The 26,624-nt window shown below is 44.2% G+C and overlaps 1 protein-coding gene across 2 annotated transcripts in view; it reads right to left on the reverse strand.

Annotated features, from left to right (window-relative positions):
- The window catches only part of LOC137564170 (importin-8-like), a 68,436-nt gene extending 51,241 nt beyond the window's left edge, over positions 1-17,195 (reverse strand). For both annotated transcript variants that reach the window (XM_068277648.1, XM_068277647.1), the window contains exons 1-10: positions 16,994-17,195; positions 10,798-10,879; positions 7,970-8,126; positions 6,733-6,891; positions 6,202-6,358; positions 4,544-4,633; positions 3,897-3,991; positions 2,558-2,642; positions 656-790; positions 92-191 (exon numbers count right to left, since the gene is read on the reverse strand). In XM_068277648.1, the coding sequence (XP_068133749.1) occupies positions 92-191; positions 656-790; positions 2,558-2,642; positions 3,897-3,991; positions 4,544-4,633; positions 6,202-6,358; positions 6,733-6,891; positions 7,970-8,126; positions 10,798-10,879; positions 16,994-17,077 (1,144 nt within the window). In that variant the 5' untranslated portion in view covers positions 17,078-17,195. The remainder of the gene's footprint in view (positions 1-91; positions 192-655; positions 791-2,557; positions 2,643-3,896; positions 3,992-4,543; positions 4,634-6,201; positions 6,359-6,732; positions 6,892-7,969; positions 8,127-10,797; positions 10,880-16,993) is intronic.
- Positions 17,196-26,624: the final 9,429 nt, after the last annotated feature.

The raw sequence follows: 26,624 nt of genomic DNA on the forward strand, positions 1-26,624 counted from the left end.
GTCAGAAGACAACAAGGCCAGTCAAAGACAAAATCTGGCCTGTACACAAAAACAGTTTTTATATGAAAGAAAAAAAGAAACTCGCACTGACCGAACTTCATGCGGATGTATTCGTATGGGTCATCCTGCCACAGATCCTCATCTTCATCTTTATAGCACATTAAGGGGAAAATGATCTCTTCAGAAATACCCTAAAAGACGAGGGAAGCAGTTACTCCAAAGCCTGTCATTTTAAGGGTTATTTTTTTGAAGCCTACGTTTTGGATAAAGTGTGGTAATGTTTTGAACTTCTGTCCTGCTTTTATTGCCATTTGTGTTCCTGATAGGAATATGTGCCTTCACATGTCATAAAAGACAAAAGGAAGCTAGAGTAATCACCCCCTTTCACAGTTGCCACTGGAACAGCTGTCCCATGGGGAGTTTAATCCCAACTTCTAACATGCAGAAAGACTTGGAGCTCCAATTCAGAGAGAGAAGAGAACAGAAATCTACCCAGGTGAGAGTGCAAACAACAAAAAACTTGTTTTTCACTTTACCTCTTGGGAAAGTGTTCAGCTCTGAATATATATTTGAGCACTCCAGCCTTTTCAACACAGATAGTGATCACAGTGACAGTATCACAGCTGCTGATAACTCCTGGTGAGCCTGTTCTTACCTGCATGCTTGGCTTCATGGTCCTCCAGGTGGGTGCGTGGGACACACCAAGGGTCAGGTAGTTGAGGGTTTGCTGCAGGACCCTGGGGGCCACATACTGCTTCTGTTTATGCAGCTCCAAGACCTTCATCAGCACCTGAACACAAAACACAGTGAGACCTGAAAAGAACACTAAACATGAGGGATACAGAAAACCTGGGCTGGAATCGATGAAAACTCTTCTAACATGCACCACGTTTGCTAGCCTCACTTGATTCATACTGCACAATATAGTGAGGGCTCCTGAGAGGTCATAATCTGCAGTTGTGTGACATAAGAACTAAGTACTTTTGTTGCAATAAAGCATAATTGTGTGGATTCAATAAAGCATATCCAAATGACAGAAATGCGACTATCCAGCTCTCACTATAGAGAAGCTTAAATCCAATAGCCTAATACCAGGTGACCAGGTGTTTTTATTACCGTATGTCCTGCAATTGTCTGAAAAATGCCACAGACATCACCTATGCTATGCTTTCTGATACCAATTTACATATTTGAAATGCTACTCAAATAGGTGTGTGAGAAAACACACTGCCCCTCCTCTCTCCATACATCTACCTGTATAGTGTGCTTTTATTTACAAAGCAAAATGTAAAAGGACCTCAGCTCAAACACACAATAAGCCAGAGCACAAATGTGATATCTACAATTAAACATAGATCATTCAGGTTTATGCCAAACAAGAAACGTCCGAAGCTGGAGGAGAGTAGCTGAGAATTTGGGCAACAATCAACACTGACACCACTTACCGTGTTTCCCCTAAAAAGAGGAGTGTCATATTAATTTTTGCTCCAAAAGATGTGCTAGGCTAGGGCATATGTTCTTATATTCAAGGGATGTCATAATTATATCAGGAAGTGTCCCTCAGCAGAACATTTCCTGTTCCTTTGTAATGCGCTGTTCCTGGATTTTAAAGTATGCTACTGTACTGATCAGGCCCCTGCACTGCCATCCCTGCACACAGCCGATAACTTTGCTGTGTGCTGGAATGAAAGTACTGCTGCCCGATTGGCACTGCACCGCTGTGTCCCCGCTTACTGTCCGCCTCTTCCTCCTCTTTAACTACCGCTAGGGCTTATTTTCGGGGTAGGGCTTAGATTTCAAGCATGTTCAAATTTTCAGCTAGGGCTTATTTTCAGGGAAACAGGGTAGCAGTCCTGCAGCCCTCTACAAGACATTTTTAATAATGATACAAACGTAATAAAACACAACAAATATGCTTGTGGAAGTGGTCTATAGCAGAGGCATTGTTGTTCAGCCAGGTGGTGATCGCCAAGGATCTCAAGTAAAGTCCAGAAGGGACCCTTTCCTTAAAGGAAAACTTAAGTGAACTATAAAAAAATGAGATTTACTCACCTGGGGCTTCCCTCAGCCCCCAGCAGCTGATCGGTGCCCCCGCAGCCCCGCTCTGACGCTCCAGGACCCGCCGGCAAACACTTCCGGTTTGGCCGTCACCGGCCGACACGCATGGGAACGCGAGTGATTCTTCGCGTACCCAGCCTGTATATCGCCCCCTATGCTGCTATTGCAACCAGCTGGTTGCAGCATAGGGGGCGATATACAGGGTGGGAACGCGAAGAATCATTCGCGTTCCCATGTCTGTCGGCCGGTGACGGCCAAACCGGAAGTGTTCGCCGGCGGGTCCTGGAGCGTCAGAGCGGGGCTGCGAGGGCACCGATCGGCTGCTAGGGGCTGAGGGAAGCCCCAGGTGAGTAAATCTCATTTTTTATAGTTCACTTAAGTTTTCCTTTAAGCCATTGGAGGAATGGAGTGTTAAACCTCCAGTTTGAGGAAGCTTCAGTTTAAATAAACAGGGTAGCAATTATCAGCCTCCAGTTATAAATATGGAAAAATGTCTGACCTGCAGAACTCCCACAGCGTATGTCTTCAGGAAGAACTCCGAGAACTCAATGTACTCCTTGGTGACACTGCCGGGACTTCCATACCTTTATATAATTAATATTATTAGTAGTAATAGCATCAATGATAAATAGGATGATAACACAATTATAGTGATTTTAGAATAGTAATGCAAAAAGCAACAAAATGATGACTCCTATTTGGTCATTCTGGCACAAAAACGTGTCTGAAATGGCATTTATGACCTTGAATAAAAATACATCTCAAAAAAATTTCCAACAACAAAAGCCACACTGTACTGTTCATTTAAACTGTGCCTGAGATGTAACAAAAAAAAAAATTAAAAATCATACATGCCTGGGGCTTCCTCCAGCCCGATCACTCCTGTGCCCTCCTCTTCCGCTTCCCGGCGACGGGACCGTAGCAGGGCGCACGCGCAGCCGGTCCGCAGAGTAAGCCCTGACTCCCGAAGTTACCGAAAGCCATAACGGAGGATCCAGGAGGCTGAAGAGGATGGCAGCGGGGGAGCAATCAGGCCACAGGAGGAAGCTCCAGGTATGCATGAATTGTTTCGTGTTTCAGCCCAGGTTCTCATAATATATAAAGAAAAGTGTATAAAAAAAGGGAGATTGGGAGAGATGGAGATTGGGAGAGATGGAGATTGGGAGAGATGGAGATTGGGAGAGATGGAGATTGGGAGAGATGGAGATGGAGATTGGGAGAGATGGAGATATGGAGATGGAGAGAGATGGAGATGGAGAGAGATGGAGATTGGGAGAGATTGGGAGAGATGGAGATGGAGATTGGGAGAGATGGAGATATGGAGATGGAGAGAGATGGAGATGGAGAGAGATGGAGATTGGGAGAGATTGGGAGAGATGGAGATGGAGATTGGGAGAGATGGAGATATGGAGATGGAGAGAGATGGAGATGGAGAGAGATGGAGATGGAGAGAGATGGAGATGGAGAGAGATGGAGATGGAGAGAGATGGAGATGGAGAGAGATGGAGATGGAGAGAGATGGAGATGGAGAGAGATGGAGATATTATATATATATATATATATATATATATATATATATATATATACACACATAGTGATGGAGAAAGTTATGTAGAGAAAGATGAAAACATTCCATTAGGGATAGAGCAGAATCAGGCTGCTCTTTCGCGCTACATTCTCCAATGAAGCTTATTAATCAGACTGGAAGACTTACTGGTGAGAGCTTCCGCTAATGTCCCCATTCATAGGCACACTACATGGAGACTGTTTACAATCAGGTCAGCTACTACATAGTGCAATATAAGTCCATAGTTATATGAAAAATTACATAGGTTTACCGTTCAAATAGCCGAGTGATGATGTGCAGGGCCCACTTCTTACACTTCCACCAGACCAGCTCTGGACGGTCATCTTCATCCACCTGAAGAGTCTCCTGTCATAGGAACAGCACATGAGATTAATAATGGTTCCCACTATCCTCTAAGGCGCTGTATGCCACCTAAGTGTGCAAAAAAGCTACTGCTTTTTCATTACAAAATATTTTCCTAAATCTGTAAAGAATGCAATAGGCTTTTACAGTATGACTGGAAATACGAATATCAAATTTATAAAAGAGAACCTCCTCACCAGATCAACAAATACTAGAAAAAATAAATAGGTGCACCAATCACACCATTTTCTATTTCTCCTAATTTACACTTTACAGAAAACTCGAGCTGAAAATACATTTTTGGGATAATCGCATGTTTAGCACTATTGGCAAACAGAACACTAGTAACACAGAACAGTCTCATACTTTTATTCTCAGTTATAGAGCATCATTTTTAAGACTACATTCTAAGCAGCAGCCAAGACAGCCTGATGTAAGAGAACACTACCCCATCCCCTTAAGAAAAGGAGGGTATTTTATTGATGATGTACAAAACAAAAAAATACTGAAACGGGACTATGATTTAAAAATTGTTTTTATGCTCTTCATACTTACAGGTGGCACATCCCGATCAGCAATACTGCTGAATATCCCCATCCACTGTGTCATGGTCTGGTTGTTCAGGAGCTGAAGTGGCAGTGTGTACTGCAGAGAGAAAAATCAAGATAAACCACTATGGAAATATTTTCACATGAGTTTTCACACAGGGGCACATTTGCAATTAACTTTTTCTCCCGAGTCTTCTCCTAGGAGATCATTTTTCATCTACTATTTTGCATAACTTTCCAGCTCTTTTCAACTGAAAAAGTACCAAAAATAGGTGAAAAAGTACTATCAAAAATATTTTGGAGTATTTCCTTGCTTTCTGGTGGCTTAACCACTTCAGGACCACAGGTTTTTTTTCCCCTTTCAGGACCAGAGCAATTTTCACATCACGCTTCTCCCATTCATTCGCCAATAACTTTATTGCTACTTATCACACTGAAATGATCTATTTATTATTTTTTGAAGGACAAACTAGGCTTTCTTTGGGCAGTACTTTTTGCTAAGAATTATTTTATTTATATGCATTTTGCAGGGAAGAAGTAGGAAAACAATGAAAAAAATTCACCATTTCTCAGCTTTCAGCCATTGGAGTTTAAATAAAATGTGCTATTGATTATCAAACAGACACATTTTATTTGCCCATTTGTCCTGGTTATTACGACATTTAAATTGTGTCCCTAGTACAATGCATGGCAATAAGATTTTATTTGGAAATAAAGGTGTCTATTTTTCCGTTAGTGTTTTTATCGAGAAGGCACCAGATCGACCAACAGATAGACCCCTCTCTAATCGAATCTGATCCAATAGATTTTAGCATGAATCTATTGGAAATTGTCTTGATGTTGCCCCCTTCAGTGCAGGTCCACTTGTCACATGCCAGTGCGAATGCTGATCTACTCCGGCACCACCGCAAGCGCTTGTACCACGACACCAGCGCAGGTAGTGGCATCGCTACATGTGTTGGGGTCACCTAGTAAAGGCGATTGGGGTGAGCCTTGAACACTGCACACAGGCAGGGACACATACACTTGGGGGGAGACACCGGCCGGGGGTTTGTCAGGAAGTCGATTGAAAGAAATTGGGTGTCCATGTTTCGGTACCAATTCTCTTCTGACACAATAAAATTATTGGATCAAAAAGTCGAACAGCCTGCAAAATCTAGCAATATCTGGGCACCCTTACTGTAAAAAGAAAATACTTCTTGAGTGATACTGGGAGAAACATTTACTCTAGCAGCTATGAAGATGATATTTGTCAAAACAAGATGAACACACAAAGCCAAGATCAATCAAGGCTGAAGTACCTAAAATAATCTATTCTTTTCCTGGAGATTCAAAACGGTTACCTCTTGGTAATAAAGGTAGTATTCTATGTACACTTCACACTGCTTTCCAGAGAGATGCTAACTGGCCTCTGCTGACAAAATTGGCTCTGCTAATAACAGCTGTTCTGTAAAATTGATGGAAGCCAATTAACTATTTACATTCCCAAACTTGTTCAGTGGACCAGATTACAGGTAGCCTATTTATGTAAATAATTCCAAATCCTACTGAAAATATTTGTAATGTGACCAAAATCAAAATCCCATCTTAATGGTCCTGCCTTGCTGTGTCTCTGTACCACTGGACAAGCACATGTCCTGTCTTCCTAGACATCACCCGCCTAACCTGGATGAGGGCGTAGAAGATCTTGAGAATTTGCTTCTGCATCAGCACCGAGTAGTGGGTGGGGTCTGGAAGCAGCTGAATGGTCTGCTGCTGGAGGCGGGGCAGAAAGATCTGCATGGCAGCAATCAGAGGCCCTCGTTCATCTGCTTTCTTGTACCTGGGGGGAAAAAAAACAGCATGCTTTTAGCAAACCTAAGTAATGGTAGACATAAAATACAGCTATTCTTAAGAGATGCAGGGAGACAAAATAAATACTAGATTTTAGTATCTAACCCATTAGCAGCCATGAAAGAGTTATGTCGTGTATGATAATTTGATGCGTCTGTACAGCATTCAGCCCTGAACTATTGCCCAAGGGATTGAGTCCTGATTGCTCTGTACCCTGCAACAATATAACACCTCTTTTATGTGCTCTGTACCCTGTATCAATAATCACCCACTTTTATGTTCTCTATACCCTGCCACTATAATCACTCTCCTCTGCAAAGGAATACCCCATCCATGTGGGCTGAGTCCCCGGTTGACACTCACTCATAGGTTTTCACCAGCTGGTAAAGGCAGAGCAAGCTACCCAGCCAGCCACCGGTGTTCGGGGACTGCAGGTAGAAGCCAATCTTGTCCACCACGCCGGTCCATCTCCCTGGGAAATCGTGCTTAATGATGACACGTAAGCAAAGCGTCAGCTGTGCCCTGGAAAAAGATCAGACATTAGGTCCGCTGACATGCATACTTTTGTTACTCAACATACCCCATACAAACATGATTTTCAAGAAAGTATAGTGAAGTGAATAAGAGACAGCACTTATAGTTTACAGTCTACCAGGTTTATAGGAGGTAGGAAGGAGCCTACATGCCAGCATGCAATACCAATCGGAAAATAATGGTACAACAGTCCTTGTCACTGCAGACAAATACAGAGAGCATATAATACAGAGAATGACACATTATTGATCTGCTCTTTAGATCCTGAGATAAAATATGGAGCAGGGGTTATGAGGGATCTGTTGATTAGATACTGAAAAGCAGCACGGAGCAGAGGTTATGAGAGGATCTAATGAGCAGATTCAAGAAGCACAGAATAGGGATGGATGATGGATCTGCTCATTAGATCCTAAGAAGCATGGAGAAGGGGTTATGATGGATCTGCTCACTAGATCCTGAGAAGCAGCACGGAGCAGGGGTTATGATGGATCTGCTCATTAGATCCTGAGAAGCAGCACAGAGAAGGGGTTATGAAGGACCTGCTTATCACAAGAAGAGATAGATAGATCATTTGCATAAGAAATCATAGCTATGTATCAGCTTGGAACTACTGGCATCCTAGTGGCCATCCCTAGTCCAGGCTGGTGGAGATTTGGGATGTGGTAAAGTAGGCGATTCATAGCATAATATGCAGCTCACAAACGTGCAAAAATTGCATAACACTCAAGTCAGAATCTCAAAAGAATGTTTCCAACATGTTGGTGAATCCCTGCAACAAACAGCCGAGGCCATATTGAGGACAAAAAGAGACCCTACCATGTTTATTGTTCCTAACAAAGTGCTTAGTTGGTGTATGTAGCATGGCTAGGCAAAGCTGACAGTGCAGGAGAGTGAGGGAACAATTTCAAATGTCAAGCTGAGAGCGTAAGAAGTTCCTTCTGAATCTGGTGACCATAATTTCCTTGCTTACACATAAGAAAACTAGAGACCATCAAGGAGCAACAAAGGTCCATGGACACTTCCTCAGCTCTGGTATATAAAGCCTCGAGGACAAGTCACTCCGTACCTCACAAGATCAGGTGATCGGATGATCCCCTCCACAATGTTCTCCCGAATCTGCTGCCGGTCATTCTCATGTATGTTGAATGGGAAGACTGCTTCCCCTGCCATGGGCTCTCTGTCTGGCCAGTACTGAGTCACCATGTTCTTCAGATAAATGGCAGCTATAAAAAAAAATAAAAAAAATCAGTAGAGACGTTTCAGCATAACAAGCCTCAATATACACTGGAGAGATGTCAAGATGGAATTAAATTGGTTCATTTTCAAGCTGCATACATTGGCATAATCTTGCATCAACTCTGAATTATATGCATCTCATTGACCATCACTAATATTTTTAGAAGCTTCTGGATACTCCAGAAGCTTCTAAAATTCCTCTACAGCACAAAGTTCCAGCACTGGGTCACTCTTCATCTTCTGTCCGCGACCATGGTTGTAGATCAGGGGTCTCAAACTCAATTTACTTAGGGGCCGCAGGAGGCAAAGTCAGGATGAGGCTGGGCCGCATAAGGGATTTCACAATCAGCAGCAACACCACCGGCCCAGCACCATCCCCCCCCCCCCCCCCCCCCCCCCGTCCCTTGCATTGATTTTTATTTCAAAATCAAATTCACACTGAAGCAAACTATTTTGCCTATTTTACCTTATAGTTCGCTTCAGTGCTCCCATTACAAGTAATCCGCCGTGTCCCTACCGCAAAATAAGGGTTGCAGAGCCCCAAAATCGCCCAAGGGGCAATCCGCCGGCATTTCCTGGAGGGGGCAGAGCTTTCAGCTTCAGCTCTGCCTCTCCTGACGTCAATGGCGGCGCATCGCCGCCTCTGCCCGCCCCCCTCTCACTCTTCCTTCACAGAGAGGGGCGGGGAGAGGCGGAGACGTCAGGAGAGGCAGAGCAGAAGCTGAAAGCTCTGCCCCTTCCAGGAAATGGCAGCGGATTGCCTGCCGGGCTATTTGGGGGCTCTGCAGCCCTCGATTAGCGGCGGGGATGTGGCGGATTACTTGGGAGCACTGAAGCGAACTATAAGGAAGCTTTTGCAGGCGAGGGCCACAAAATATTGTATCGAGGGCCGCGAGTTTGAGACCCCTGTTGTAGATGGACCATGGTTGTAGAGGAGTGAATTTGAAATGGGCATGTTCATGTTTGCTCAGTGCTTCCCTCTACTGAGCATGTGTGGATCCGCACTTCTGCATGCCCAATGCAGATGCACTCATGCATGGCCACACCTGAGGCCAAAAGAAACCTATTTAACTCACTCGGTTGAACAGGTATAGAGGGTCCCAGTGCTGTTATGGTGGGCTGTAAGATGACCAGGGATAGCCTAGAGGCTTCCCTCTTCTGAAGTATTAAACTTTTGTTATATTTTTCTTTCACTTCAAGATTACTTTAATGTTTTGATGAATCAGTGTATACTGCAGAAGGAGAGTACTGCAGAATAGAAGAATAGCTTTCAGAGACATAAGCAACTCCGCTTTATTTTTTTGTTTTGTTAATAGTGACTAATGGGTTTGTATGTCATTTAGATGCTTTTCCAAAGGACTGCAGTGTGAAGATTACGAATCTGATGAAACGCGTAGGGCGGAGCCATGTGACCGGCAACTGGATGTGAAGCACAGGACGCAGCATGTGTGAGAGTGGCTACCTGGGATCCGTCCAGACACTTGTACAAAGCGCTCTCTCTGTTCCTTGTGAGTGCAACTGGAATTTTAGATTTTTTTTTTTTAATAAATGGTTTTACAGTATTTGTGGTTCTTTTAGTGTTAGTGCCAGTGGGTTCCAGTAACTCTTTGTCTGCCACTTATATGCTTTAATCCTACCTCTGGACTTAGTGGAGGCCTCTAGGGTGAGTGCAGGGGGCGTGTCTCTGCACGGACGATATTGCGGTGGAGGTGGTTTGTTTGCACTGGAGAGATGAAGTGTTACTGAGTGAAATTGGTTACGCTATGTACCCCCTCTTTTCATGTTCGACTTGTTGGTCTAAAGTGAAGAATCCGTTCCTGATCCTAGGAGTGTTAGCAGCCCCCTGTCCCCTACCATAGTGGATGAGATGTTGAAGTGGTTATTGGACGGTGACATTTTTGGACTGTATTTTTCATTGATAACTGAGCGCGGTCAAATTGTATTGGATCCAGCTAATTTTGTTGAATTTTTGTCAGAAACATCTGATCTGCATATGCTTGTTCAGTGTCTATAGCTGGAAGTATTAGAGGCAGAGGATCAGTAGGACAGCCAGGCAAATAGTATTTAATAAACATAGCCTCCATATTCCATAATTATCGGGGCAGGGCCAGTTCACGGTTCAATGCGGCCCCGGGGCAAAGGTAACCTTGGGCCCCCCAAGTAAACTCAGCTCCCAGGGCACCCAAAACTGGCTAACCCAACACCTTCTCCCCCCAATCTCCCATCTTATGTGCTACAATACCAGCATAGTAACTTAACTGTCCCAGCGGCCGGTGCGCTGCTCTTGTCTTCTTCCTGCTGTCTGCCTCTTGTGACCGGCGCATGTTATGCGTAACAAATCGGGGCAAATCGGAGGCTAGGTAGTGCTAGGGGGCTGTCCCCCTTGCTTTAATGGAAGCACCTTCCCTAAATAAGTGGGGCTGAGGGGACACCTTTGTCTAGTACCCACCTCCAGGGGTATATTGGTACATTTCCTTTCTTGCAGATTTTTTTAAAGGCTGAAGTAAACAAATGCAGTTGTGACCAAACCATTCAGCAACTTCCCTAAGTATCTTTGCTATTCATGCAAATGTATAATACATTTATATTCAACGATCCTTGGGATTCATTAAACTGTGAGAGAGGAGCCAAAATGGTAAATGACAATGACCAACTCACCTGCCTGTCGCACGGGGAACTCCACCTGATCAGAGACAATGATCTGCAGCAATGTTGGAGCAAAGCTGATAATCTTGTATGACTGCAGAAAGAACCAAATATATGTGTGAAATAATATTACTTGGCTAATGCTATTATTACCCCAAATAGCAGAATGCTGTTCCCTTCACTGACTATATTACGCTAAGGGGTAGATGCCAAGGTGACATGTGACATGATGAGATAGACATGGGTATGTACAAAGCATAGCACACAAATAACTATGCTGTGTTCCTTTTTTTTTCCTTTCTCTGCCTAAACGAGTTAAATATCAGGTATGTAAAGTGGCTGACTCAGTCCTGACTCAGACAGGAACTGACCTCAGGGTGACCCTCACTGATAAGAAATTCCAACTATAAAAACACTGTCCTAGCAGAAAATGGCTTCTGAGAGCAGGAAAGAGATAAAAAGGGTCAGTAGTTCATATATTTTAGCTCTGGCATACTAATGTGTCATTGAGCAAAAACAATAAAACAGTTAAAACTTAAAAAGTAGATTTAAACAAAATAAAACTGTGGAATGTCTTAAAAAGTCATTTTTAGGAGAAGGAAGATGGATACAAATGTTTATTTCATTAGCTTATTTTCGCATCGGTTGTCCTTGAATAAGACCTTCAGGCCTAGTTCACATTATAAATCGCTAGCGCAATCGCTTTTGAAATCGATTTTCCCTTCGATTTCAAAGCGATTTACGTTTTGGTAAGCTCTTTTGTTGTTTCTTCCTGATGACACTCAGGAAGTGAACTCCTTGACAGCTTTAACTCCTCTGGGAAGGGTTTCCACAAGGGTTAGGAGTGCATTCATGAGACTTTTTGACCATGAGGTCAGGCACTGATCTTGGACAAGAAGGACTGCCCAACAGTATCAGGTCAAATTCTTCCCACAGGTGTTCTGGAGCTAGTATGGTTTAGGTGACTCAGCAAGAACGTCCATAGGGAAGTACCACTAACGTGATTGTTTGTACAGCACTATCTCGAAATTCTAGGTTTCATTTAGATAGGTTGTAATAATAATAATAATAATAACACGCTATTTGACCAATTGGAATGCTTCAAGTTGTAGATGTTGCTGGGTCACCTAAACCATAGCTCCGGTGTTGAGGTCAAGGCTCTCTGCAGGCTAGTCAAGTTCCCCACACCAAACTTGCTTATGCATGTTTTCACAGTGCATGGACCTTACACTGATGTGCAGTTATGTTGGGAGTAGGAAGGGGTAATCCCATTTGTTCCTACAAAGTTGTGAGCATAAACTTGTCCAAAATGTCTTGGTATCCTGATGCATTGAGAGTTCCTTTCCCCAATCCCTGAATAAGAACCCCACATGATAATCCAACCTCCACCAAATTTTTCACTTGGCACAATGCAGTCAGACAAGTACCTCTCTCCTGGCATCCATCAGACTACCAGACAGAGAAGCGCGATTCGTCACTGCAGAAAGAACATCATCTCTGGCAGCATGCTTTACACTACTGTATTCAACACTTTTCATTGCACTTAGTGATGGAAACCCATTCCATGATGCTCTCTCTGTGCACTGTTCTTGAGCTAACCTGAAGGCCATACAACGTTTGAAGATCTGTAGGCATATATGTAAAAAGAAAGACCAATAGTAGAATATCAGTAAGTTTACTGATATTCTACTGTTACAGTGCAAATGAAGAGTAAAATATTGGGGATACCGATGTCTTACCACAGCTAAACATAACCCTAACCTAACACTGAAGCCTCCCCCCACCGATACCTAAAGTGGATATGAGGTGAACTTTTACTCATTGCATAATTGTGTTCCTTTCCTATTGTTTATAGGGCATTCCTCAAGCCAAATACTTTTTTGTTTTTGTTTTAATACTCTAATTCCCTATAAACTAAATAAACCATGCCCGCAGGTTTTCAGAGAGCCTTGGCAGTAGCAAGGGCTCATGGGAGCTCATTCTGGGCAGGAGGAGGTGTTACTAGCCATTGATTTCAGAGGCAGAGGGGAGGATGGAGGAGGGGGAATTAGTGCTCAAGATGCAGATAAGCCTGCCTCTGTGTAATGTTTACAAACAACATGGCTGCTGTCATTGTATCACAGGAAGAAATAATCATTTTCTATTAAAGCTGTTTGCAGCTAGATTTGCTGTGTAAACTATCTAAACTTTAGATAAGATATATAGACAAGTTACTTGTTATAGTTAGTTTTTCATCTCGGATCCGCTTTAAAGGACAACTGTAATGAGAGGGATATGGAGGCTGCCATACTTATTTATTTTTAAGCTATACCAGTTGCCTGGTTGTACTGTTTATCCTCTGCCCCTAATACTTTTAGCCACAGACCCTGAACAAGCATGCAGCAGATCAGGTGTTTGACATTATTGTCAGATCTGCCAAGATTAGCTGCATGCTTGTTTCTGGCATGATTCAGACACTACTGCAGCCAAATGGATCAGCAGAGCTGCCAGGCCACTGGCATTGTTTAAACAAAAATAAATATGGCAGCCTCCATATCCCACTCACTTCAGCTGTCCTTTGACCTTAACCTTCCCCCCCCCCCCCCCCCCCCCCCATGGCTAACAATCATTTCCCCCCACAGCCAACCTTTAACCCCCCCACCACCAAGGATAACCTCAATCATTCCCCCCTACAGCTAACCTTTAAACCCCCCCCCCCCCCCCAAGGATAACCTTACCCACATCCCCCCTCACAAGTTTTCTGGCACCGCCATAGGTACCCATTAAAATAACGGCTGTGGGACAAAATTTGGGTGTTGAGACAGCCCACAATGCAAAATTTGTATAGCTATATAATACGGGCGCCCACATTTCTCCCCCATAGCTGTTATAGGCAGCCAAACTTCCACCGAATACGGGTGCCCAAATTTCCCGTTTCCATCTGTAGCTATTGACTCTGCACAAAGTGGGTGACCTTTGCACATTTTGCATCTAAGCATGCGCTGACTCCGCTTTGTGATTCCTTTGTGGCAGTTATTCCTATTTGCTTTAACACTACTGGCAGTTGCCTGTAAAATATTAAGCAGCGAGGAAAGTTCACAAATAGACTTATTGCACAGGTGGCATCCTATTCCTTTACCACACTGGAATTCATACTAATAATACCTCTCTGGAGAAAGACTAATAAACCCCTCAATGATACCAATACCCCTGGTGGCATAGTATGTTCCTCCTCACTTCTTATACCATTACCCACAGGGAAAACTAATGCACCTCCTCACTGACACTTTTATCCACAGGTGCAGAGTAATGCACCTTCTCACTGACACTATTACCCACAGAGGCAGACTAATACACCTCCTCACTGACACCATTACCCATGGGAGCAGACTACTGCACCTCCTCACGGACACCATTATCCATGAGAGCAGACTACTGCACCTCCTCACGGACACGATCACCCACAAGGCGGATTAATGCATCTCCTCACTGACACTATTACCCATGGGCACAGGCTACTGCACCCCCTCAATGACACTATTACTTATTGGTGCAGACTAATGCATCCCCTCAATGACACTATTATCCATAGGCACATGTTAATGCACCCCCTTACTGACACTATTACCCATGGGCACAGTCTAATGTACCCCTTTACTAAAACTATTACCCATGGGCGCAGACTAATGCACCCCTTACTGACACTAATACCTATGGGGGCAGACTAATGCACCCTCTGAATGACATTACCCATGGGTACAGACTAATGCAACCCCTCACTAGAAACATTACCCATGGGCACAGACTAATGTACCCCCTTACTAAAACTATTACCCATGGGTGCAGACTGATGCACCCCTTACTGACACTATTACTCATGGGCACAGACTAATCCATCCGCTCACTGACACTATTACCCATGGGCGCAGACTAATGCACCTCCTCACTGACACTATTACCCATGGGCACAGGCTACTGCACTCCCTCACTGACACTATTACCCATGGGCACAGGCTACTGCACTCCCTCAAATACTTATGAAGCAGACTAATGCACCCCCTCAATGACACTATTATCCATGGGCGCAGACTAATGCATCCGCTCACTGACACTATTACCCATGGGCGCAGACTAATGCACCTCCTCACTGACACTATTACTTATGGGCGCAGACTAATGCATCCGCTCACTGACACTATTACCCATGTGCGCAGATTAATGCACCTCCTCACTGACACTATTACCCATGGGCACAGACTAATGCACCTCTTCACTGACACTATTACCCATGGACGCGGACTAATGCACCTCTTCACTGACACTATTACCCATGGACGCCGACTAATGCACCTCCTCACTGACACTATTACCCATGGACACCGACTAATGCACCTCTTCACTGACACTATTACCCATGGGCACAGACTAATGCATCCGCTCACTGACACTATTACCCATGGGCACAGACTAATGCACCTCCTCACTGACACTATTACCCATGGACGCCGACTAATGCACCTCCTCACTGACACTATTACCCATGGACACCGACTAATGCACCTCTTCACTGACACTATTACCCATGGGCACAGACTAATGCATCCGCTCACTGACACTATTACCCATGGGCACAGACTAATGCACCTCCTCACTGACACTATTACCCATGGACGCCGACTAATGCACCTCTTCACTGACACTATTACCCATGGGCACAGACTAATGCATCCGCTCACTGACACTATTACCCATGGGCGCAGGCTAATTCATCCACTCACTGACACTATTACCCATGGACGCCGACTAATGCACCTCCTCACTGACACTATTACCCATGGACACCGACTAATGCACCTCTTCACTGACACTATTACCCATGGGCACAGACTAATGCATCCGCTCACTGACACTATTACCCATGGGCACAGACTAATGCACCTCCTCACTGACACTATTACCCATGGACGCCGACTAATGCACCTCTTCACTGACACTATTACCCATGGGCACAGACTAATGCATCCGCTCACTGACACTATTACCCATGGGCGCAGGCTAATTCATCCACTCACTGACACTATTACCCATGGGCACAGACTAATGCACCTCCTCACTGACACTATTACCCATGGGCACAGACTAATGCACCTCTTCACTGACACTATTACCCATGGGCACAGACTAATACATCCGCTCACTGACACTATTACCCATGGGCGCAGGCTAATTCATCCACTCACTGACACTATTACCCTGGGCGCAGACTAATGCACCTCCTCACTGACACTATTACCCTGGGCGCAGACTAATGCACCCCCTTACTGACACTATTACCCATGGGCACAGACTAATGCACCCCCTTACTGACACTATTACCAATGGGCACAGACTAATGCACCCCCTTACTGACACTATTACCCATGGGCACAGACTAATGCATCCGCTCACTGACACTATTACCCATGGGCAAAGACTAATGCACCCCCTTACTGACACTATTACCAATGGGCACAGACTAATGCATCCGCTCACTGACACTATTACCCATGGGCACAGACTAATGCATCCGCTCACTGACACTATTACCCATGGGCACAGACTAATGCATCCGCTTACTGACACTATTACCCATGGGCACAGACTAATGCATCCGCTCACTGACACCATTACCCATGGACGCAGACTAATGCACCTATTCACTGACACTATTACCCATGGGCACAGACTAATGCATCCGCTCACTGACACTATTACCCATGGGCGCAGACTAATGCATCCGCTCACTGACACTATTACTCATGGGCACAGACTAATGCACCTCCTCACTGACACTATTACCCATGGGAGCAGACTAATGCATCTCCTCACTGACAGTATTACCCATGGGAGCAGACTAATGCATCTGCTCACTGACACCATTACCCATGGGAGCAGACTAATGCATCTCCTCACTGACACTATTACCCATGGGCACAGACTAATACAGCTTATCACTAACACTATCACCCATGGGTGCATACTATTGTACCCAGACTAATACACCCCCTCACTGACACTATTTACCTACAGAAGACGATGACTTATGCACTCTCTCACTGACACTATTACCCCTTGAGGCACACTAATGCACACCACTGACACTATTACAGACTAGCGCACCCCCTCACTGACACTGCCCCTACCGGGAGGGGGCATGGAGCAATCTGTGCAGTATCTGCCCCTCCCCTACCTGATTGAGCTCATTCTCGGCCGCCAGCCTCATCTTGGGGTCTATGGTCCCCCGCAGGGCCTGAATGATCCGGTTGGGATCCATGTTTGGTGCGGTCACTGTAGACAGCTGTCACTGCGCGGCCGGGCGGCTCACAAGGCTGCCGCAACACCTGCGCTTTCTGCACAAGCCGTCAGATATAGCAGGCGACCATATTGTATGATGGAGCATGCGCAGTGCGGCGCAGGAGTCAGTACGGGGAGCAGTGCGGGACAGCTTGCATGGTTTTATCCACATGACTTGAGGGAATGACAGGGTAGTAGCAAAAGGAGCCGCTGCCTGAATAGAGGGGAGGTGGAAGGAATCTGTGAATGGAATAATGGGAGGAGCCTATATAGAATAATACAAGAGATGGAGATGCCTCAGATAATAGATGTGGGAGGAAGTAATGAATAAAAGGAGATTAAATAATGGACGAATGGAAAGAGTCTTGGTATGGAGTAATTGGAGAGATACGGAAATAATTTGTATATATCGTCTGTGTGAAATCAATGAAGGGAGGAGTCTTTGTTTGGAATAAATAGGGTTGATGGGGGGAGCTTCTATATGGAATAATAGGAGCATGATAGCATCCTCAGTATGATGATAACGCACATGGGAGAAGCCTCTTTATGAAATAATAGATGGGAGGAGTCCTTGTATGGAATAATAGACAAAAGCAAATCTCTGTATGGTATAAAAGATGGGAGAACATGCGTTCAACACACAAGGCTCTAGGCTTCATGTTTTCAAAAGGATAAGCTGTTTAAAATTAAAAATGTAGGTGCCCTGACCACTAATGGTACAATTTTCAGTGAAGAATCTCTCAAGCTATGAGTTAAATGCGACTGGAAATAAAATGTCACAATACATCAATAAACCTGCACTTCCTATTCATCACAACTTTGTGAAAATTGTTCCGATCGACTTAATTCATGTTGAATAATCACCATTAGAATCTTTCACAGTCGATATGGGACATCAACAAGGTTTATTTTCTGCTAATCTAATCATGTTTATCTGATCACTTGGGCAATTCTTTGCTGAAAATTGTACCATTAGTGGGCACTCTGAATATTGTGTCTTGGTTGTGGATGCAATGTATAGTGCTTTTGCCCAAATGTGCACAGCAGCCAATACTGTTCTGGGTATGTAAATTTCAGAAATGACGCTTGTGTATGAGCAGTACTTGTCAAGTACACATACTCATAACACTTCCAGACAGGAGCAGCAAAATATAAGGAGCACGAATGGACAGAGTATGCGCTGCTTCTTTGTCCTCTGTGCCACCAGCTGCAGTCAGAGCCACAAAAAGGTGACAGGGCAGCGCAATGGCGAGAAGCCCATCCAAAACAGAGAACAGGTAAGTAGCAAACAGGAACGTCTTGTCAATATATAGGAAGAAGGCTTAGTAGCAGAAAGCTTTTTCTTTTAAGTTAGCCAATAAATATAAATAAAAAAAACGTTCGGCCTTCACTGATGACTAACACGTTACAAATTACAATACTCTATTGCTACAGGTAATTAGAGATGGCCCGAACCTCCGATTTTAGGTTCGCAAACTTCCGCAAAAGGTTCGGTTCGCACAAACTTTCGCGAACCGCAAAAGACTTCAATGGGGATGCAAACTTTGAAAACTAGAAACATTTATACTGGCCACAAAAGTGATGGAAAAGATGTTTCAAGGGGTCTAAGACCTGGAGGGGGGCATGGATGAGTGGGATACACGCCAAAAGTCCTGGGGAAAAATCTGGATTTGGCGCAAAGCAGCGTTTTAAGGGCAGAAATAACATTGAATGCTAAATTGCAGGACTAAAGTGCTTTAAAACATCTTGCATGTGTATACATCAATCAGGGAGTGTAAATAGAGTACTGCTTCACACTGACACACCAAACCTACTGTGTAACGCACCGCAAACAGCTGTTTGCGTAGTGACGGCCGTGCTGGACTGGTGCGCACCGTGGCGATAGCGGTTTTCAAGCCCATATGGTCGATGGGCTGTGGTAGCTCAATGATAGAACAACAGTGACTGTCCAGCTGATCAAATTTGGTCTGTCCACAATGAAGCAACGACCTTATTATCTTCTTGTATGTAGGTAGGCATAGGTAGGTGCCCCAGTATAGGTAGGTAGGCATAGGTAGGTGTCCCAGTATAGGTAGATAGGCATAGGTAGAAGTCCCAGTATAGGTAGGTAGGCATAGGTAGGAGTCCCAGTATAGGTAGATAGGCATAGGTAGGTGCCCCAGTAGTTAGCTAGGCATAGGTAGGAGTCCAAGTATAGGTAGGCAGGCATAGGTAGGTGTCCCAGTAGTTAGCTAGGCATAGTTAGGAGTCCCAGTATAGGTAGGTAGGCGCCCTAGTATAGGTAGGTAGGTGCCCCAGTAGTTAGCTAAGCATAGGTAGGAGACACAGTATAGGTAGGTAGGCATAGGTAGGTGCCCTAGTATAGGTAGGTAGGCATAGGTAGGTGTCCCCGTATAGGTAAGTAAGTGCCCCAGTAGTTAGGTAGGCATAGGTAGGTGTCCCAGTATAGATAGTTAGGCAGGGCCTGGCTGGCACAGTAATAACAATTACCAAGGTCCAGCTGCAACAGATAGGGCTGTATAATGTCAGTGTCAGTGGGCAACACACAAAAAAAACACATCAGGAGAACATTAGCTCTCAAAAGAGCGGTTGAGGGGTGCTATTTTAGCAATAACAATCAGCCAGGAGCAAGCTAACAAGCCTACAAGAGCCTAACTAATCTTTCCCTATAAGAGTCTGCCAACAGCTGTCCCTTCACTAAGTAATGCAGGCACACGAGTGAGTGTAAAGCCCGGGGCTGCCTGCCTTTTATAAGGGGAGGGGGGAGTGGCTCCAGGAGAGAGTGTAGCCTAATTGGCTACAATGTGCCTGCTGACTGTGATGTAGAGGGTCAAAGTTGACCCTAATGGCGCACTATGGGGGCGAATCGAGCCACTGAAAGTTCGCCTGGAACCGTTCGCATGCGAACCATTCGGGCCATCTCTACAGGTAATTAGAATAATCCTAAACTACATACAATGGCATAGATGTAGGTATTCTTTAAACTGACAATTTAGTATTTAAAGAGAATCTGTATTGTTAAAATCGCACAAAAGTAAACATACCAGTGCGTTAGGGGACATCTCCTATTACCCTCTGTCACAATTTCGCCGCTCCTCGCCGCATTAAAAGTGGTTAAAAACAGTTTTAAAAAGTTTGTTTGTAAACAAACAAAATGGCCACCAAAACAGGAAGTAGGTTGATGTACAGTATGTCCACACATAGAAAATACATCCATAAACAAGCAGGCTGTATACACCCTTCCTTTTGAATCTCAAGAGATCATTTGTGTGTTTCTTTCCCCCTGCATCTCTCATGCACTGAGGTTTCAGGCTGCTCTTTTCTTCCTGCAAACAGCTTTGCCCTTGTCTGTAATTCTTCAGTATGTGAAAGCCCAGCCAGCTCAGAGGACGATTTATCCAGCTTGTAAAAGATAAGAGAGCAGAGAGAAGCTGCACTAATCTAAATATCACACAGGCAGTGTGCATATAGGGGCCAGGAAGGGGGAGTTCATAGCAGAAGAACCACAACACTGAAGAACTTGGCAGCCTTCCAGACACAGGCCGACAAGTCTGACAGGGGAAAGATACATTGATTCATTACAGAGACTGTGATAGTGGAAAGTGCTGCAGTAAGCCAGAACACATTAGAATAGCTTTTGGAACTTGTAGGATGATAAAAAACAGGATGCAATTTTTGTTACGGAGTCTCTTTAAAACAGAAAAACAGATCCTAAAATGAGTCAGGAAAGAGTTAACTGAAGCCTAGATCACTGCTGCCATAAACATTCCTGGCTAGCAAGAAAAAAAAGTCATACATTTACGGTTAGATAAGAAAGTCATTCTGACAGCTTCGGAGAGAGGGAGAAGTATCTAGCAGAGCTGAAATTCCTCTGTAGCAGCAGAGTATTGTACGGTGTATTATCCAGATTTAGAACTTCTTGAAATTCCTCTGTGAATGTGTGCATTAAAACTGAATGCAGTTCTCTCTGCTTTACTGTAAACAGGCACTTCTCACACAGCAGCATGTATGTCTATCATACTGAGGACAGGATCATCATCAGATATACAGGGATTGGGGAACGCTGGAATTTAGACATCTATGCAGAACAGGGCGCTGTGCTGTGGACCAGAAGGGATGATTTACTTTGACATATGACCTCTTCTTCCCTCTCCAAGTCCTGACACCCTTCTTATCTTATCTGAATTTATCACCCTAGGCCATGGCCTTTGTGGCCTTCCCAGAAATCCGGCCCTGATTGAAAGATAGTTTCCTATTTCAAGACAAGCCCATACCCATATTGGACTTACTGTATAATGCCCATACCCTTATTGGACTGAATATGTATAAAGCTGTATGATGACTCACGCTGACTATGGTGAGCGCATGTTAATGGTTGAAAATTGCATTGTCCCACAAGACTGTTGGTGGACTGGTAGGACAACTGCCACATGTCAGAAAGGCCAGTAGTGATGTAATAAGGGGTCCAAGGCTGAGGGAAGGGATTTGGAGCTCTGGGGATGGTAGGAAGGATCAGAAACTTGGGAAAGCAATGCATGGGCATTCCTGGCAGGCATAAGGATAAAGGAACTCCTGTGGAGATCAGCTCAGCTGTGCAGGTGATTGATGGGATATTGTTTAGGGATCTGGATAGACCAAGCTTTTTTGTTTCTTCCAGATAAAACACTATGCTAAGAAAGGTTTACAGAAGTCACAGATGATATCTTCACACCTTCTCCTCGATATATAATGGACAGCTAGAAGGGGAGGGGGATATGGCAGCTCCTAATGCTATTAGAAACCAGGGCAAAAAGTGATGCTGGGTTACCTTTAACACAATTTAGAGTAAACTAAAGACTGTTGTGCATGATAATAAATAATAAAAGTTGGTGGAGACTTGCACTCCTCCACCTTGTTTGAGGATGCCCCCAGATGCTCAATATGGTTTAGATCTGCAGACATGCACCAGCCTCCTCAGTTCCTTTACCAAGGTGGTGGTGTCATGTTGGAGGTGTATTTGGGTTCATTATCATGTTGGAATACTGCCTGTGGCCCAGTTGTGTGGCATATGGTCTGAGCACTAACAGGCCTATCCTTCGCCCCTTCAACCTCTGCAGCAATACTGCCAGCACTCATATATGCTTACTGGAAAAAGACAACCTCTGGATACTATGCTGAGCACATTGACTAAACTTCTTTCGCTGACCATGACGAGGCCGTTCTGAGTGGAACCTGTCCTGACCGCTGTATGGTCTTGCTCGCCCTGCTCCAGCTATGTTTCAGGGTGTTAACAATATTCTTAAAACCTAGACCAACATTGGGGACAAATTATAAAAGGCTTTGCAGTAAAAAAAAAAATCTTGTCAGGAAAATACCACATTCGGTATTTTAGACTTCTGTGTGCTAATTCATAAAAATCTTCACAGGTGCGATAGAAAAGCAGGGATTTACCTAACTAAAGTGTCGGTAACATGAGAAGAGTAGCTGGCTGAGTTGATACATTTGCTTTTCTCAGTGCAGAAACAGCATTACAATAAAAGAGGCATCCCCAACTTCCCTTTAGATGTGCATTTTTTGTTATACTGCCTCTGCTTGCCCTGAATCTTTCTTTAGTCTTTCTAAAACAATCTATTTTATTGCCACAGCTTAGAACTTTAAGAAATTTTACACATGCAGGTTTTCTGATGTGAAATACACATCTGAAAACAGGTACCCAAGAGGTTAAAAACACAGCCTAGGGTATTCAGGGGAAGCCTTGTTTGTTCCGCTCTCGCCACTGCTGCCTGAGAGATCTGTCTCCGTTAACTTTTCTCTTATCGCTTTCTTATCACCTCTTCAAAGCAGGCGGTATTCTTTGTGCCATTACCACCTGCTCTAATCTTTATGAATTGACATTTACTGACATGTGTTGGAGGTGTTTACAGCACACGTTAGTAATTTACCACACTGCTCAGGAATTTCAGCTTTTCATGCGGTAACATCTTTTATGAATTGACATTTTGCTAAGTGCTCAGTAAAGTCAGTTGTTTTCAGCATTTAGTGTAGTTTCCTCTGCCATGAATTCAGCTGCTCCACTCACCACCGCCCGCACCAAACTAACCGGCAGCCCTGGCTCACTGAACCAATCAAACAGCTAAAAAGGCTTTCCAGGGTGGCAGAAAGGTGCTGGAGAAAGAGCACTGCTGTAGAGGACTTTCATCACTATAAAGAAACTATGCAGGAGCTCAGGGATGCCCTCACCTCTGCTAAGCAGTTATTTCTCCTTGCTTATTTCCTTACAGTCCTGTCTCGCTCCTCGCCTTTGCTTCTAAACTGCTGGAACGTCACATCCATTCAGAATTGGATGCCTTTTTCTCTACCAACTCCTTACTTGAACCCTTTCAATCTGGATTCCGTGCACACCATTCCACTGAAACTGTCCTTACGAAAGTTGCTAATGACCTACTGGTAGCTAGATCCAAAGGCCAGTTCTCCATTCTAATACTCCTTGACCTTTCCACTGCCTTTGACACGGTTGATCATGCTCTGCTTCTCCAGATGCTGTCATCTTTAGGAATCAAGGGCCAGGCACATTCCTGTATCTCCTCATCTCTCTAGACACTCTTACACTGTCTCCTTCTCTAACACCAATTCCTCCCCACACCGACTATCTGCTGGTGTACCTCAAGGCTCGGTTCCTGGGGTACTTCTTTTCTCAATCTACACTCGTGGCCTGGGACAATTAATCAACACTTTTGGTTTCCAGTATCACCTCTATGCAGATGATACCCAAATTTATCTCAGCTCCTGACCTGTCCTCACTACCACTATCCAGAGTCCCTGACTGTCTACGTGCCTTTTCTGCATTCATGTCCTCCCGCTTCCTCAAACTCAACATGAGTAAAACGGAAATTGTGATTTTTCCACCATCACTATCTACACCCCCACCAATTGCAACCATAACTGTAGACAACACCCCAATAACCTCGACCTCTAAGGTCCGCTGCTTGGGGGTTATACTTGACTCAGAGCTCTCCTTTAAACCTCACATTGCCTCATTAACCACCACCTGTCATTTCCAGCTCAAAAATATATTCCGTATCCTCACACAAGGGGCCACCAAAATGCATGTTCATGCCTTAATCATCTCCCGCCTAGACTACTGCAACACGCTGCTCTGTGGTCTACCAAAAAACAGGCTAGCACCTCTCCAAGCCCTTCTAAAACCTCATTCACCTTTCCACACGCTCTTACGATGCCGCCCCACTGTGCCGTTTTCTCCACTGGCTACCCATTACCCAGAGGATCCAGTTTAAACTCCTGACTCTTAACATACAAAGCCCTTTACGAGTTGTCCCCTCCATACATCTCCTCGCTAATCTCTAGATATTGTCCCTCCCGCAACCTCCCAAGAAATTCTCCTGGCCTCTAAGCTGATCACCTCCTCTCATGCTCGCATCCAGGACTTTACACGAGCATCATCCCTCATTTGGAACTCTCTTCCACAGCCTGTACATCATGCTCCAAACCTGGGCATCTTCAAACGCACTCTTAAAACACACCTTTTCAGACAAGCTTATAACATTTTATAGCCCCTATTTACTTATCTGTTCACAATGTGATCAGAGGCAAAGGGTCACTGCCTCATCCATCCTCCACCCCCTCACCTAGTGTGTCCCCCACCACCCTTTAGATTGTAAGCTCGCAAGGGCAGGGTCCTCCTCCTCCTAATGTTTACTGTTTTTGTCGCAATATTTGTGCAGCTTGAGACTCTGCTGTACATTTTTTGGTTGTATCTATGTTCCCCTTGTCTTATTGTGCTTTGTGTGTCACATGGCTCTACACATCTCTAACTGGCGCCAAGCCCCAAATGATGAATATTATTCCTGTTTAAAAGTCAATTCAATGACTTCAAAGTTACGGAGCCCCTCTAAGTCACCAAGCTTTTAAAGGTACATACACATCCAATTTTTATTGGCCAATCACTGACCAATTTTACTACCTTCATGTAGTATGTGGACCAAGACTGAATACTATGAATAGATTCTGTAGGTAAGCTCTCATACGACAGCTAACCTACACATTCTGTTCAGGGTATGCAAAATCTGAGAATGCACAATTATTCGAAACAGAAAAGACACAGAACATTAATATCATGCTTTGCTCCTGGGAACACACTGTAATTATTAGCACAGACTGGGAACGCACTGCGACTACCAGCACAGACTGGAATGCAGATAAAAGTGCTTTGGCTTTTACTTACAGTATATTCTGGCATATAAGACTACTTTTTAACCCATGAAAATTATCTGATAAGTCAGGGGGTCGTCTTATTACGCCAGCTGTCATTGATGCCGGGTGATACGCCCTATCTTGTTACCGACTCTCAGATCTCGCTGCTGAGAACTGTAGCGAAGCAGCGCAGGCGCACATGTGTGAGATCTGAGAGGCAGAAAAGGAGGTAAATAGGATACAAGGGTGGGCCAGACAGGTGAAACTGAGGTGTTTTTTTATGGGCACAGCGCAATCTACTCTTCCATATTGCTCTGATAAACACAGACAAGGAGAGCTGACCAATCCACTTAGGAAGAGTTGACCGATCCAACCAATCAATCACTTACTGTATATACTGTTATATACTGGTACAGTACCAGTATCTGTTCATGCATAGCACCAGTATATGATGTTTTTAATATTTATTTGGTGTGCATTGGAAGAGGGGTAGTCTGATACGGCTAGTATATCCCAAACTCTATATTTTAACTGGAAAAGTTGGGGGGGGTCGTCTTACACGCCCAGTCTTATACACCGGAATATATGGTACTTTTCAGGGCATAAGATGTATTGAACAAGCCAATCCGCATATAAAACTATTTTCTAACACGTGCAGGAGACAGAAAGGGACATCAGACAATAACTTAATAGGACTAGTACTATATGTACCCATGTTGGTTTATCTCATATCATTTCAGGTATGCTTTAAATTCATGAACAAACAAATTTCCATTGCCTTAGAAATGAGTCAGTCGAACCCAGTAGCTGCTGTTCAATTCCCGATCAACTACTGGGTTTGATTGAATCAGTTTCAAGTCAGTGGAAATTGGCCTGAGTACTGAACCGTATAGGCCATCTGTAGTTTTTCCTGGAAGCGCAGTATCAGGGGATCGTACTCATTCTTACCAATGTCTGGAACCCATTAGCACTACGTTTACTACACCATTTCTAAGCGCTTGTGATTTGAAAAGCTCTTGCTAATGTAATGCTATTGGTGTAATCACACTCGAAGGATTTGATTTTATAAAAACCTCAATAGCATTGCATTAGAGCAAGAGATTTTAAAATCACTAGCGCTTAAGAAAGGCTGCTAGTGGGTTGCACTTAGTGCTTCTAAGGTATTTGCAGCATTATACTTCAAGAATATTAGGGATAAGCAAATCATCACAAATCTCCCATCCGCACACATATTTGTATCATTGCCTGTTTTTAACAGTGTTTTACTGAATCTGCATAGAAATACCAGGCAGGCAAAGAGCAGAAAAAGGTGGTGCCATTGTTCAAAGGAATAAAGT

Source organism: Hyperolius riggenbachi, chromosome 3 (genome assembly GCF_040937935.1).
Source record: "Hyperolius riggenbachi isolate aHypRig1 chromosome 3, aHypRig1.pri, whole genome shotgun sequence".
Lineage (NCBI taxonomy): Eukaryota > Metazoa > Chordata > Amphibia > Anura > Hyperoliidae > Hyperolius > Hyperolius riggenbachi.